The sequence below is a fragment of the Larus michahellis genome, chromosome 2 (genome assembly GCF_964199755.1).
Source record: "Larus michahellis chromosome 2, bLarMic1.1, whole genome shotgun sequence".
Lineage (NCBI taxonomy): Eukaryota > Metazoa > Chordata > Aves > Charadriiformes > Laridae > Larus > Larus michahellis.
In genome coordinates, this window is record NC_133897.1 from 156,555,767 (window position 1) to 156,569,073 (window position 13,307).

General features: G+C 43.4%; 2 protein-coding genes across 7 annotated transcripts in view; both read right to left on the reverse strand.

The window, feature by feature from the left end:
• Positions 1-1,826, reverse strand: part of ZHX1 (zinc fingers and homeoboxes 1) — a 30,282-nt gene extending 28,456 nt beyond the window's left edge. For 2 of the 6 annotated variants that reach the window (XM_074577767.1, XM_074577763.1), the window contains exons 1-2: positions 1,689-1,826; positions 784-894 (exon numbers count right to left, since the gene is read on the reverse strand). The gene's annotated coding sequence lies outside the window, so the exon portion shown is untranslated. Of the gene's footprint in view, positions 1-783; positions 895-987; positions 1,382-1,688 lie in introns of those variants that run through there. The other 4 variants (XM_074577768.1, XM_074577764.1, XM_074577765.1 and 1 more) reach the window with 3 other exon arrangements.
• A 2,275-nt stretch (positions 1,827-4,101) lies between these two features.
• Positions 4,102-13,307, reverse strand: part of ATAD2 (ATPase family AAA domain containing 2) — a 38,753-nt gene continuing 29,547 nt past the window's right edge. Inside the window, exons 22-28 of the mRNA XM_074577771.1 lie at positions 12,013-12,172; positions 11,533-11,655; positions 11,287-11,436; positions 9,700-10,104; positions 8,886-9,010; positions 5,795-5,923; positions 4,102-4,318 (exon numbers count right to left, since the gene is read on the reverse strand). Coding sequence (XP_074433872.1) covers positions 4,277-4,318; positions 5,795-5,923; positions 8,886-9,010; positions 9,700-10,104; positions 11,287-11,436; positions 11,533-11,655; positions 12,013-12,172 — 1,134 coding nt within the window. The 3' untranslated portion in view covers positions 4,102-4,276. The remainder of the gene's footprint in view (positions 4,319-5,794; positions 5,924-8,885; positions 9,011-9,699; positions 10,105-11,286; positions 11,437-11,532; positions 11,656-12,012; positions 12,173-13,307) is intronic.

The window sequence follows — 13,307 nt, forward strand, 5'->3', positions numbered from 1 at the left end:
AATCCAGCAGGCAGCCGTAAGAAACCTTAAGTGAGTAGAAAAGTATGCCTCAAAGAAAAGCTCTACCTCAAACTGCTATGTTTTACACAGACAAGTTTGGGGACAACCAGAGTATACACACATATTACCCAAGTGTCATAGCAGAGGGCTTTTCTGTCTAGCAAAGACAGAAGAACCACTAGCAGCGTTAAATTAAACGCAAATAATTTCAGTTAGAAAAAACAGCATCTACTTCTAATCAGCTTAGGGGAATTCATTTAACAACACAACTGAAATAGACTGCCTTGCTGGCAATGTTTAAAGGCAGTAACAAAAGGGTTTTCCAAACGATGTGTGCTTGCTCAAAGAGGTCGTAATTAGGGCAGTCCTATAGTTTGCATCATGCAGGTTGTTTTAAAGAGGGTTTCTGTAAATATTCAGAAGCTTTTTTTAAAATTCTTCTAAGCAAAAGCAAACAAAAACCAGACTGCTGGTCAAAAACAACAGCACAGCTTTTAAAATTCCTCATTCCTACGTTTAATGGAATATTTGTTTTCACGTAACAAGTTTCATAACAAAATCCACGTTTTATTTAGACAATGTTTATATGCACTTTGACATGCCCAATATGCTCTCAGTACATCTCTATTTTAAAAAACGGTGGCACCTATTCCAGCTTGCAGACCAAGAGACCCCTCAGCCTTCGCTATTTTACATAACACCGTGCAAAGTAAACTTCTCCATCCTTCCGTTAACTATTTAATCTACGTCCAAGCAGCTCAGAAATAAAGCACGAGTACCTACCAGGTAACGTTCACTATTGCAGATACTCGGAGCCCTTTCAGAGATCCAGAACTGCCTCCATTACGTGGTTTACTGAAGTCGGTGTCGATCTCCAGTGCCGCACATCCTGATCTAGGGGAGAGCCGAGGGTCAGAACGCACCCCAAAACCCAGACACCCCCAGAAGAGTAAACCAGACATCTTTCCCAACTTTGCCTGCACGTACACCCTGCTGCTCCTCCGCGCTCGCCCCCGCTCCGCAACGCCACGGGATGCGGGACAACTCCGGAGACACAACTTCATGGCTCGCTGGCTGCCTGTCAGTCTGTCCCTCAGCCCGGTGACAGCGGGCGGGAACTCGCCAGCTCCTCCGGGAGTGAACTTCTCCACTCTCCTGGCCGACTGGCGGATTTTCCTCCGCCCTGTGGCGAGCAAAGCCGGGCACAGGGCGGAGGAGGGAGGAACGGGGAGAGGAGATGCTCCCCGGACTCCAAGGGGTTTAACCCCGCTGCGGGCCGGGCCGGGGGCACGCAACGACCCGCTTACAAGTGACACCCCGGCTCTTCCCCGCCCCCGGCTGCTCGGAGCCCGGCCGCTCCCGGCAGGCGCTGTCCCCCCCCGGCCCCTCGCCCGCCGCCGCCAGACAATAGGGAGGCGGGCGGGGCGCGGCCGGCCCACCGCGCCCACCCCGCGGGCGGCCACCCCCGCCGGGCCCGGCTGGGCCCGCCCGCCCCCGCCGCGCAGCAGCCGCCCTTGCCCCGGGGAGGAGCGGGGCAGCGTCCCCGCCGGGAGAGCGCCTGGCTCGGCTCCCGCGGGGGCGGGCGGGGGGCACGCCTCCCCGGGGGGGGGGGGGTCGCCTCCCTCCCGGCGCCGAGAGCCCCCTCTCCGCCCGCGGCAGCGGCGGCGGCGGCAGACGCGAGCCCCTACCTGAGGGCGCCGCTGCGCCTCGCCCCCTCCGCCCGCGCCGCCCGCCTGCCTGCCCGCCTGCTGGCCGCCTCCGCTCACGGCCGCGCCGCCATCTTGCGTTTCACAAACTACTGCACTTCTTTTGGGGCGGGGGGGCGGCGGGTGAGCCGGGAACTCCCAACGCCGCCGGCCGCCCGGGCCCTCGCCTCGCCGCCGGCCGCGGCGCCCACTCGCATCCTCCCGGGCGCCTGGCTGCCCCCCGGGGCGGGTGCGCGGGGAGGCCGGGCAGCGGCGGCCGGTGCCTCAGCCTCCCTGGCAGGGAGCGGGGGCGGAGCCGCCTCGCCGCCGCCCCGCCCGTCAGGCGGCGGACACCAGCCGGAGGGCGGCCCGGCCCCGCCGAGGACAGCGGCCGGCCGCGGGGGGCTGCCCCGGCGTCGCAGCGCCGCGGCCCGGGGTTCGGGGGCGGCTCCTCGCCTTTTCGGGGGCGACAGGCCGGGAGCTGCTGTCTCCGTCAGCCCGCTCCTCCGCCGGCAAACTTGGGCTCGGCGCTGGAGCCCCCCCGCCAGCCGCCCGGCCGGGCTCGGAGGACGCCTCCAGCCCGGGGCTCCCCTCAGGCGCCCGGCGCTGAGGGAGGACGTTGCCGCAGGCTCCAGCGCCCCAGAGCAGGAGCGAGTGAGCGCAGAAGTAACGGTTCTGAGGAAAAAAACCCCACAACCCCCTTTTTTTGTGTTTAGTTACAGAACTTGGAGAAAGGGGACCTCTTTCTTTAATACATACCTAGATACTTGAGTCAATATTTAGTTTTAACTCCCACTGCATACTTCTCAAAAAATGTTGCGTTTCCACGTACTATTTCTTTCATCGCTGTTTGCCATTTTGGTTCAGATACTAAAGTATGGTTGTTTCTCTGAGAAAGAAAAATAAAGATGTGGCTGGTAGGAACCATTAACAGTTGGTCATGGAAGATCCAAGATTTATGCAATTATAAACACAATTTTTTAAAAACCTGTATAGGTACAGTATCCCGTTGAGACTACTGAGAGGAAGGAGTTTGATGAAAGCTTTGAAGAACAGGTGGTTTGGTCCCAGGATCAGTTTTTCAAGCAGTCACCTTGGGGAAGGAGGTCAGCAACCCCCCACCACAGCCCCATTGAAAATCAGCGACAGCAGCCAAGGTGGAGATAAAATTAAGGAAAAATGACGTTAACTCCTTTATTACATTTCTGATGTAATACATTACATTAAAATACAGATTTTCAATATTATTTTTCTTCCTCCTGTGCTTGGCCTTTGCCATATACCACTACACCAAGAGTGGGATAAGCTGTATTTTAAGCATAAGCTTGTTAATGATCAAAATTATTCTGTGATTAAAATAGAGCAGGCAAAACCCCCCCAAATGGTTGTTCATTTTTTATTAATACCCATCCAAACAATACAGATAAAAGAAAAAAGTCTGCATAGTACACAAATGTTTGGACAAACACACAAGAAAGAAAACAAAAAAAAGAACTAAAACATACCTAAGAAACGAAACACACAGAGAGGGATTGCACAGTTAGGCTGTGAGGTGACATAACACAACAGTGTATCGTGACACATTTTATCGCAACAGATATAAAATTTTATTCTCATATATAATTAAGCTTTGCCTATCTTAATTTTTTAAAAAAATAACTGTGAAATTAACTGAAAGAAATTTTCTCTGCTAGTTTAAAGACGCATACATCTTCAAAACGGGGTATTGCTTGGCTTTTACTTAAATATATTTATCATCAACAATATATTCACTTTTATGTGACAGAGACAGAATTCTCTCCAGGTAACTAGAAAACTATTTACAATTTAATTCAACTACAAGCCACCTAACCTGCAACTAACAATTTATATTAAAATGCTATTCTCCAGTATCAAGAAGATTGTCATTATTACAAGCAAGACTAAACTTTGCCTTAGAAAGTTACAGTAGTAAATCTTGCTTTGTTTCAAGTTAGGTTTTTTTGACAGGCAAAAATATGCCACAGCAAAAGTTCTTAAGTTTGTGGAAAGCACGTTTCTCCCACATACCTTCTTTAGGTTGTTAATTCTATGAAAGCCACTTGAGGTGCTGTCAGGTAATTACAAAAAAATTACCTCTGAACTGCATTAAGAGGTTTCTAAAGGATTTACTTTCCATATACCAAAATGAGATTTGGTTTAAAACCTTTATGCAATATACAATGGACTATACAGCACCAACAAGACTACTTCAGAAAAACGTTTTCCCACAAGCTGGAAAACGATGATAAAAGTTTATCAAGTTTTCGATTGTTTTCTTTGAAAGAGAGGTACTGAAATTATCTGGGAGATGTTCAGATCTGCAGCGCTACAAAGGCAATGACAGCAGTACATCACATAAAAAATATATATATATATATAGGACAAAGATGTCAAATACAAGCAGTTAAAGGACTTTATTTGAGCTTTCTTAATAAATTTTAGGATATATTTGTTTAATATATGTATAAATATATAGGTAGAAGTAATTTTTATTGAATTATGCACAGATAACAGCATGCAATGAAAAGAAAACATTACAGAGTAGCAGTCAAGTATGCTGAAATCAAGTATCAAGGAGCACAACTGAAGGCTGCAATTTCTTTCTTCATTTCCTAATAAGAAAAAAAGACAAACTAACAGTCAGCATGAATAAAAGCTTAAGAACCCTGTTTATTTCTTCATAAAAAGAATAAAGAATCTGTAGATACATACAACTGTTAGTAATATTTTGCGAACACATGCGCTACCACCATCACAATGTCTTTCTATACTCACTAGCTTCAAATGCATACTTATGCATCCAAAACACAGAGTAGGCTAGACTGACTGTATGGATCTCGATCAACAGTGGTTTCAACAATTAGAAAGAGGAGACAGTTCCTGAAAAGCCACAACTAAAAGCTGGAAGTGTTATTTTCTGCACTCTGAATAATTACTTGTTAAAGTCTATCTCTTCATACAGTAGAGCTTGCTCCTGACCGACTTGCACAGTCACTGAATAGGAGATATTTTTTTTATTAAACCTAAAGGTAGAAGTAGAAAACAAAGAAATCAAGTCCCTCTTAATTTAAGTATCAAAAGTTAAGTCTCAAGAGCTCCCAAGCCCTTATGCTAAAACACGTCATTATAGTAGATGAGAGAAGGGCACATTTTTCAGGAACAGCCTCCCTGAATCCAAATAATCCATGCTGTTGCACAATCAGAACAGAGTGTTCGTTCTAACTCTTTATCAGATGTGCAAGAAGAGATCAAGGTGACCAGGGATGAAGAAAAGGGGCTTCCTCTTTTTAAAGACAGACTGAGAGCCATAAAAAATTTTATCTGCTCTCAGACACAAACATCTCAAAGACAAATGGATTCAAGGATCTGGGTCTGAAGACTGAATATCCAACCTATCTAAATCGACTCAATACTGGGAATTCCTGACTGGGACCGTGGGTGCCTCTGGAAAATTTCTGCTGAGTTCTGACAACTCAGAAATCTTCTCCTAGAGGAAGAGATCAGATAATTTGACTCATGAGCATTAAACCGTCAAGGCAGAAATCTCCCCATATGTCAAATTAAAGATGCTCGAGCCATGCAAGTTAAAAAGAAATTATGGCGAGACTAGAGGAAAGTCTCACTCCCTTGTTATGTTTCATATCTAATTTCTTTTCAAGAATGGAATGACTACTGTACAGAGTACTACCATGTCTGCCTGCCTGTAGGGGGAGAAAGAGGAAGCGTCAGACTGAGCAAAGCACCCCCCTTTCACAGCCCCCCACCCATAAACAGGTTCTGGAGAAGGACTAGAGACAGGCTGAGGGTTAACTGCTTTGAGAGGGATGTGTGGGTAGACCTATTGTCTTCAAGCTCAAGCCTTTTCCTGCTAAAACTGCCAGCAATTATGCCAAATACAACAATGGTTTTGCAATATGGATAAATGTCTTCCAGACTGAAATGAGAAAGTCTTTTAACACAGGCAACTATGCGGTAAAGAGTAACCCTAAGTAACATGACGTCCAGAGCGCACACACACATATGCGTAGCGCACACACAGACACGTGCGCATAATAGTGTTAGAAAGCGCTGTAAGACAAAAAGTTTACCTTCACTAATTCAGTTTTGTCATAATCTTCCCGATGCTGGTAAATGCACTGACTGAGAACAGCATATAGTTTTTCCAAGTGAAATATATTAAAGCTCTTCGTTATCACAGTGGCAAAATGCAACAGTTGCTAAAGAAAAAAAAAAAGGAAAATACAAGTTTAGAATAGCACAAGAATAGGCTCTTCATGTTTTCAGAAGCTAAACAATAACAATACAACACAAGTGACATCCTACTTTCTTATATTGTTAAATAAAATATGAGTGACACTTCAGAGAACAGATTAAATATCTCACAAGATTTAACTGGAGAAAATGATTCAATTTTTCATACTTCAGAGAAAAGGAAGGCTTAAATTTCAGACAGTATTTTATTACTAATCAATCTAAACATCAACAATCATAACTGCAAATCAACTGCTTCCAGAACAGCGGGGAATGACACAATCCACTTTGTCGCAGAGTTGCTGCCACAGCAAAGCCACTGTTGCATTTCCTTAGAGAAACTGCTGCTGCAATGCAGGGCACTGTAAAGTGGATCTTTGGAAGCCAGGCTACACGTCTTCCAGATACAGCTGTGCCAGCTGGAAACGGAAGCATCCTTAGGTACTCACCTTTACCCATTAGCTGAACGTGTACAAAGCCTACAGCTCTGCTGGCAGAACACACTGCTTGTGTCTGGAGCAGATCAGGGCGCAAAGTTAGATCAGTTAGCTCCTGCCTTTAAACCGAAGAGTGGATAAACTAGCAGAGTGACTGTAGGAAATTACCAATCTCTCACAGAGTTGTTTCTGTTACCAAAGATGTGAAAGTGATAAGCACAGAATCACAGAATGGTTCAGGTTAGAAGGGACCTTAAAGATATCTAGTTCCAACCCCCCTGCCATGGGCAGGGACACCTCCCACTAGACCAGGCTGCTCAAAGCCCCATCCAGCCTGGCCTTGAACACTTCCAGGGATGGGGCATCCACAGCTTCTCTGGGCAACCTGTTCCAGTGTCTCACCACCCTCACAGTAAAGCGTTTCTTCCCAATATCTAATCTAAATCCCCCCTCTTTCAGTTTAAAAGTGTTACCCCTCGTCCTATTGTTATGCTCCCTCACAAACAGCCCCTCCCCATCTCTCCTGTAGGCCCCCTTTAGGTACTTGAAGGCTGCTATAAGGTCTCCCTGGAGTCTTCTCTTCTCCAGGCTGAACAACTCCAACTCTCTCAGCCTGTCCTCACAGGAGAGGTGCTCCAGCCCTCTGATGATCTTCGTGGCCCTCCTCTGGTCCCACTCCAACAGGTCCATGTCATTCTTGTGCTGAGGACTCCAAAGCTGGACACAGTACTCCAGGTTGGGTCTCACACGAGTGCAGTAGAGGGGCAGAATCATCTCCCTCGACCTGCTGGCCACAATTCCTTTTGATGCAGCCCAATAATCTCTGGAAAGCAGCAGTAACAAGCTATGGCAGCACCTTCTTGCGCTGCTGCAGCTTCTCAGGATCTGTGTGTTGTGTGAGGCTGTGAAGATGTCACTTAACAGAACGGCCATACCAAATGAAAATACTACTGCCTCGCAACTGCCCGTCATCAAACTCAGCCTCCCTCAGGTCAGCTAGCACAAAGCTGGAGTATTCGCCTCAGCTTCATTCTATACAACATACAGATAAGACACACAGAAACCACTCAGTGTGCTCTCAGCTGCTGTAAACAGAAAAGGTAGGATGAGACAGAGCTGTATGATCAGCATCCCATGTGAAACTATTTCTCATTGCTGCCACATAGATGACTGCATGCTCTTCTACATGTTCATAAAGTTCTAGGCCTATTATCAAACAACTAAATGGACAAAAAACCCTCACAACAACCCCAAACAAACCCAAGCAGCTACATTTTGGATGTTCATCTAGCTTATTCACTGCAGATGAGTTCCAAAGAGGCTCTCTGGTATGAGCAGTTAGTTCTAGTGGCACCTATGTTAATCAAAAAAGTTTTCTAAACGATGCATTTCATGACTGTAGCTCTCCTCATAGCTGAAATATATATATGGGCTCTACCGTACCATTTCTGCAGTGGGCAGTAACTTCAGAGCACTCTATGAAAAACCTGTGTGGCTTCTCTACATACACAGACAGACATGAACAACAAAATACCCTGAAATCGGCTTCCTTAGGAAGCCAGCTCTAAAAAGTTAGTTTCACCTCGACAAATTAGGTGACATCTTAAAAATGTGACAGAAATTGTTGACAAGCCCCTTCACCAAAGGGGATTCCTATCTGGTCACATTCTCCCCACACAGGGGAAACATCCATGGGAAACACTCCCTTTTCTCATTGTGGCAGGTAAACAGCAGCCCTCCTCTGCTTTGACCAACCTCCAGGACTCCAACCTAATTTGGAAAATTTTCCTAATTTTGCTCACTGCAATCTCCCCTGAAGATCAGGTCCTTGTTCTAGCCTCTGCGTTTTATGCAAAGGAACCTCTTTTACCCCCTTTCACCCCTTGCAGCTAGGCCCGTTTTTAACCCTTTTCCCAACTGTAGCCTAGGATAGCAACTTCTCCCCCTATGAGGGGCTAGAAAACCCTTATAACACTGAACTGTATGAACGCAAAATTCTAACACTGGGTTTTGAAAGAATTTCAGGAAATAAGGTATTAGTATTTTATGCATCATGAGGTTTATGTCAACCTGCTAACCAAGTCATCGCTGCTAGAAATAAAGGTCCTTTTCAGGTTCCTAATAAATGAAAACCAATGCAAAAACCAAACCAAACCTCCAAAACCTGTCATAAAAGCTGTTACAACACTAATAACCAACAGTACTAGGAGGCTGTCAGCGGGCTATTTTAAAATTCAACAAGCCCTTTTAAATTAAAAATTAGGACGAAAACCCAGTCTCCTAAAATTTAGTTCACCAAAGGCAAGAACAGCAGCCTACACCAGGTGTGGAAACACAACAGTCGTAGTCCATTACAGGTGGAATTATTTCACAAGCTGTGTATCCTTCCCATAATTTGTTTTAATTGGTTAACAACTGACTTAATTTACAACTGTACATGTAGCAAGAAAATGTCCTACTTCAGTATTAACAAAATTTAAATTAGACTTACTTTGAGCTCACAGTAATCCACAATCACTGTCTGTGTGAGAATTTCTGTTGCTTTCTCGGCATGTACCAGTTGTTGCTCCTCTACCCGAGAACGTCTCGCACGAGTCATACGGTGTACCCACGAATCTGGAGTGACACAAATTTCGTAAGTCAGGATTTCTGTTTATCTGGAATGCAATATCAGTGAAGTATCCTGTACCTGGAATACCGTCTCTCTCTGCAATGACAGAGACAGAACTGTTTTTTCAGTGAGAAATGACTGACTTTTACATTCTTTCTGGCAAAAGTCACTGCTCCGTAAAAATTAGAAACTCAGACACAAAAAAAAGCACTAGAGAAAAAGGCAGAGTAAAACCAGGAAAAAAACCCCATTGTCACGTTGCCATTGCAGCACTGCATGGTAAAACTCCAAAGTAATTTAGGTGAGGAAACACACCTTACATTGCAAACATTAGGACGTACGTCTTTTATTCCACATGTGACTGTGGCTCCACACTGCTTGAAGCACAGAGCTTTTTAACTTGCACTGCTCATTAATGGGAAGATATTCATACAAGAAAGTCAATTGTTTTTCAATTAGGTACCATTTGAAAAACAAACTTCAGAATCAAAAAGCCAGCAGCTGCAGGAAAACATGAGTTTGGCTAGCGTTAACTAGAGGGGCAGCATCATTATGCAAGAAACACTGTGTGCTGATTTTAGAGAAATACAGCAGAAATAACAGAATGGAATTAAAAAGGCTAAAACCTAATAAATAGCGTAAACCTCCTCAGGAGGAAGAAGGAGCTAAATGACCTGTTTGACCTTTCACTTACCATTTGAATCTCCGTCTTCAGAACTTTCTGCTATTTGGCAATCCGGCATTTCACTCTCCTTTCTTAGGCCTGAATGTTCAGGAAGCACGACACTCTTCTTTTCAGAAGCGGATTTAGCCATAAGGAGAACTCTCTCTCTTTCATTTTCTGTCCCAGATTTATTTTCATTCCCATTTTTCTGTCGTTCTTGAAGTACGTTTTCATTTTCTTCCATAGAAGAATCCTGTGCGGACTCAACTTCAGCGCGAACTGTGTTAGAAACATGTTTTTCTGGAGACTCTTCATCACTGTCTGCTTCATTTTGGTCTTCTGGAACTTTGTTCTCTTTATTGAACTGAAAATTCCTCCTCTTTATTGCAATACTCGAAGACCCTTTGGTCTTTCTGCGTTTTCTTTTTGACGTATCTACAAAGAGATATCAGAAAAAGTAATCCAAAACGTTATCAAAACAGTTCTTCAAAATCCAGCATCCTCATCTCACTTGACTTACAAGGAAAATGATCAAAAGAGCTCAAGTACCATTGTCTGTCTCCCTACATATGTCTAGAGAAAGAGCTGCAAGTTAACAAGGTCAATTTGCTATTAGATTTTAAAAAGCCAGCTACAGATTTTCATTCACAAAACCATCACCTTCAAGATTTTATGAACAGAAAATTCTTACTTTAGATAGGAAGTATTACTGCAAAGCAGGGTTATATTAGGTGAAGTTGCTTACTCTCTTCTTATGTAAACTAATGTAGATGAACAACAGAAAAGCATCTGAAGACGAGCCCTTCTTCAAATCTGTTATAAAGCTGTAAACTTCAAATGCTGAACACATGTTGGGTACAGTTAGACAATTTTAAGGCAATATTTGCTGGAGAAAAAAATTGTCTTACACTTTGTATGCTTTCTGATTCAGTTAACCTTGTTTAAAACAAACTTTGCGATTTTTGCCTTCCAGAAGACCCCACCGTTCTTTGTATTCATGGAGAACTGCACAAAGCATGGGTGAAGTCAATGGCAAAATTCCCAGTCCTGCCAGTGAGACTAGGAAACTTCACACTATGTCACGCATTTGAACTGAGGGGGACCCAAGTCCCTTTGTTCTTTCACGTACTTTTCACAGGAAAAATGAGGGAATAATGATCTTTCCTTTACACATCTATTATTATTGCTCCCCTGTTTTTTTTCCCCTTTCCCCCTTCAATTGGAAATCACAGTAAGAGGTGGCATAGAGTTTAGCATTTGAGGGTGGGGAAAGGAAAAATACTGGTCCATATAACTAAAAACAAGCTGGGCATTCATAAACCGCCACGTACAACACTTTGATTTCAACAGGTAGCAAATTTTATGAGCCATTAAATGTCAGTTGGGCCATCAAGGCCAGGGTCTTACAATGTAAAACCAACCACTGTACTTGAACTTCATAACCATATCAAATGAATGACCTCGGGATTTATCTCACATTCTGAAGCAAATTTAAAAACATAATGCCTCTGGCATGAAGAACCAGGTGCCACAGAAACCTGTTGTGTCACAAGAACAGAGAAGTTATCAGCAACCTTAGCACTTTCTCCAAGAAAGTCTGAATAAAATGCAACTTGCCGTTACAGCGGGGTGTACTGGAATCTACGGGCACTGTTGGCATCTTCATTTTTTCATTACACTTTGAGTCTGTTTTCTTGCAACCAGGAACAGAGTTCTCCTTTGGCATTACATGGTAGTAAGATGGAGCGTACTTTGAAGAGCTACAACCTTGCAATAAAGAACAGATAGGAAAGAATTGTGTCTTGCACTGTTAGTTACAAATACTAAGACAAGTCTTAAAATCCGTAGCATCAAAAAACATACCTCTTTTCTTACGAGATTCTTTAATTTCTTCACAGCTTTGTTCAAAATCTTCATCCATTTCTTCCCTCACTATGGCGTACGCAGTATCTCTCAAAGTACAAGCTCTGTGCCTAATGAGACGATCTGAAATTTTACGGTCAGAACTGAGTATTTTCTACCAGCCAATGAAATCCTTTGTTTTCATTACTTAGAAAGATTTTGGTTTTTTCGTAGGTAGGTTCTGAAAGGTTATCTCAGTGAATATTTTCAGCATAACAACACAAAAGTTAATTATTAAAGCACAAGTACTAGTTACTGATCAACGCTTCTATCACAATTTCATGCCCAAGTAGTTTAACTCTACAACATTTACAACCTGGCAAGAAGTGCTCTCTGTGGATGCCTAAATTGATCTAATCTCAAGTCTACTGTCCACACGCGACATTTATCAATTTACACATTTTAAATTTTTCCAAATTAGGGATAAAACCACATCCTAACCTCCAGGGTCTTTATCTGGGTTGTACTCTAAAGCATTGCTGCAGATCAGATCGATGTCTTTCAGGAAATCTCCTGCAGTTAGGTACTGGTGCAAGTCAATCTTCGAGAGAACTGCCGAAAGGTCCATGGGCTGTTTAATAACTGCATCATAATCAGGTACCTACAAATGAAATAAATGTGCTCAGAGATTTAACACACTATCTACCAAAATGAATTACTTTATTAAAGTCAAATAAAGGGCTTCTTAAACACCTCAAAATATTTATGACCTATTCAAAGATGCAGAAATTAACCAGTTAGTTTCTTGAAAACAGAAGGGCTATTTCAACTGGCTTTGAAGAGACAGACCAGAACAGGGAAAAAAAGCAGCAGGGAGGTCAGAAGCACGTGTGGGGCAGAGAAGGGGACAGACACCCAGAGTGGGATTCATTCACTTCACTTCAGAAAAATCACTTTCTCAGTAAAGTCACCCGAGATTCTCTTTGTTGTTGGCGGCAAGAAAAAGGCTGCAGGAATTGCACCTTTGAAGTATCTGTCCTATACATCTACTTTAGAATGAGATAACTGGACCCAGAGGTGCCTATTTCTTTGCTCAGACCATAAAAGGAGCCTAATGACTAGTTTAGACGAGGACATCTATGTTTGTTTAGATTATTCACATCTCGGAAAATAGAAGTAAATGGAAAGACAAGTCAGTGGACGCTTAGGGGAACAGGACTTTGCTGAAACACAAAGCTATATTAAAATTACAGCTGACTTTGAAGTATATGCCCCTGGCTTAGACTTATTCAACAAATTAAATGAGAGAAAGAGACAGAAAAAGTGTATGGCAGGAAGAAGAAACTACACAGCCCTTATGGTTGATCTTATACCGAGGAGCTCCAGATGAAACAGAGAATCTCAAAATTTATTTTAAAAACTGCTGCTTTTACTTCTGTTCTCACAGCAACTATTGTCAGTCAATTAAAGAGCTTTAGGCTTTATTAAAACAGTCCTATATTATACTGTTTACAATTATAAAGCGAGAGATCTCTGCTTTTCAGTGCTGTAGCATGCCTACATATCAAAGCCTTCTCATGAGCAAACTGTGTTGGCAGTTGGACTAGATAATCGTAGTAGGTCCCTTCCAACTGAAATATTCTAAAGATGTTTTAGAAGGAACCCAGGGCTTTCAGTGAATACTCAAATAACAGACATTTGAGAGCCTAAAGGAGTCAGCAAAAGTAAAAGCAAAATTCACTTCCTGCTTCTTAAAAAATCAGAATAGTACGGTCCTAAAAACAAAGATAAACCTT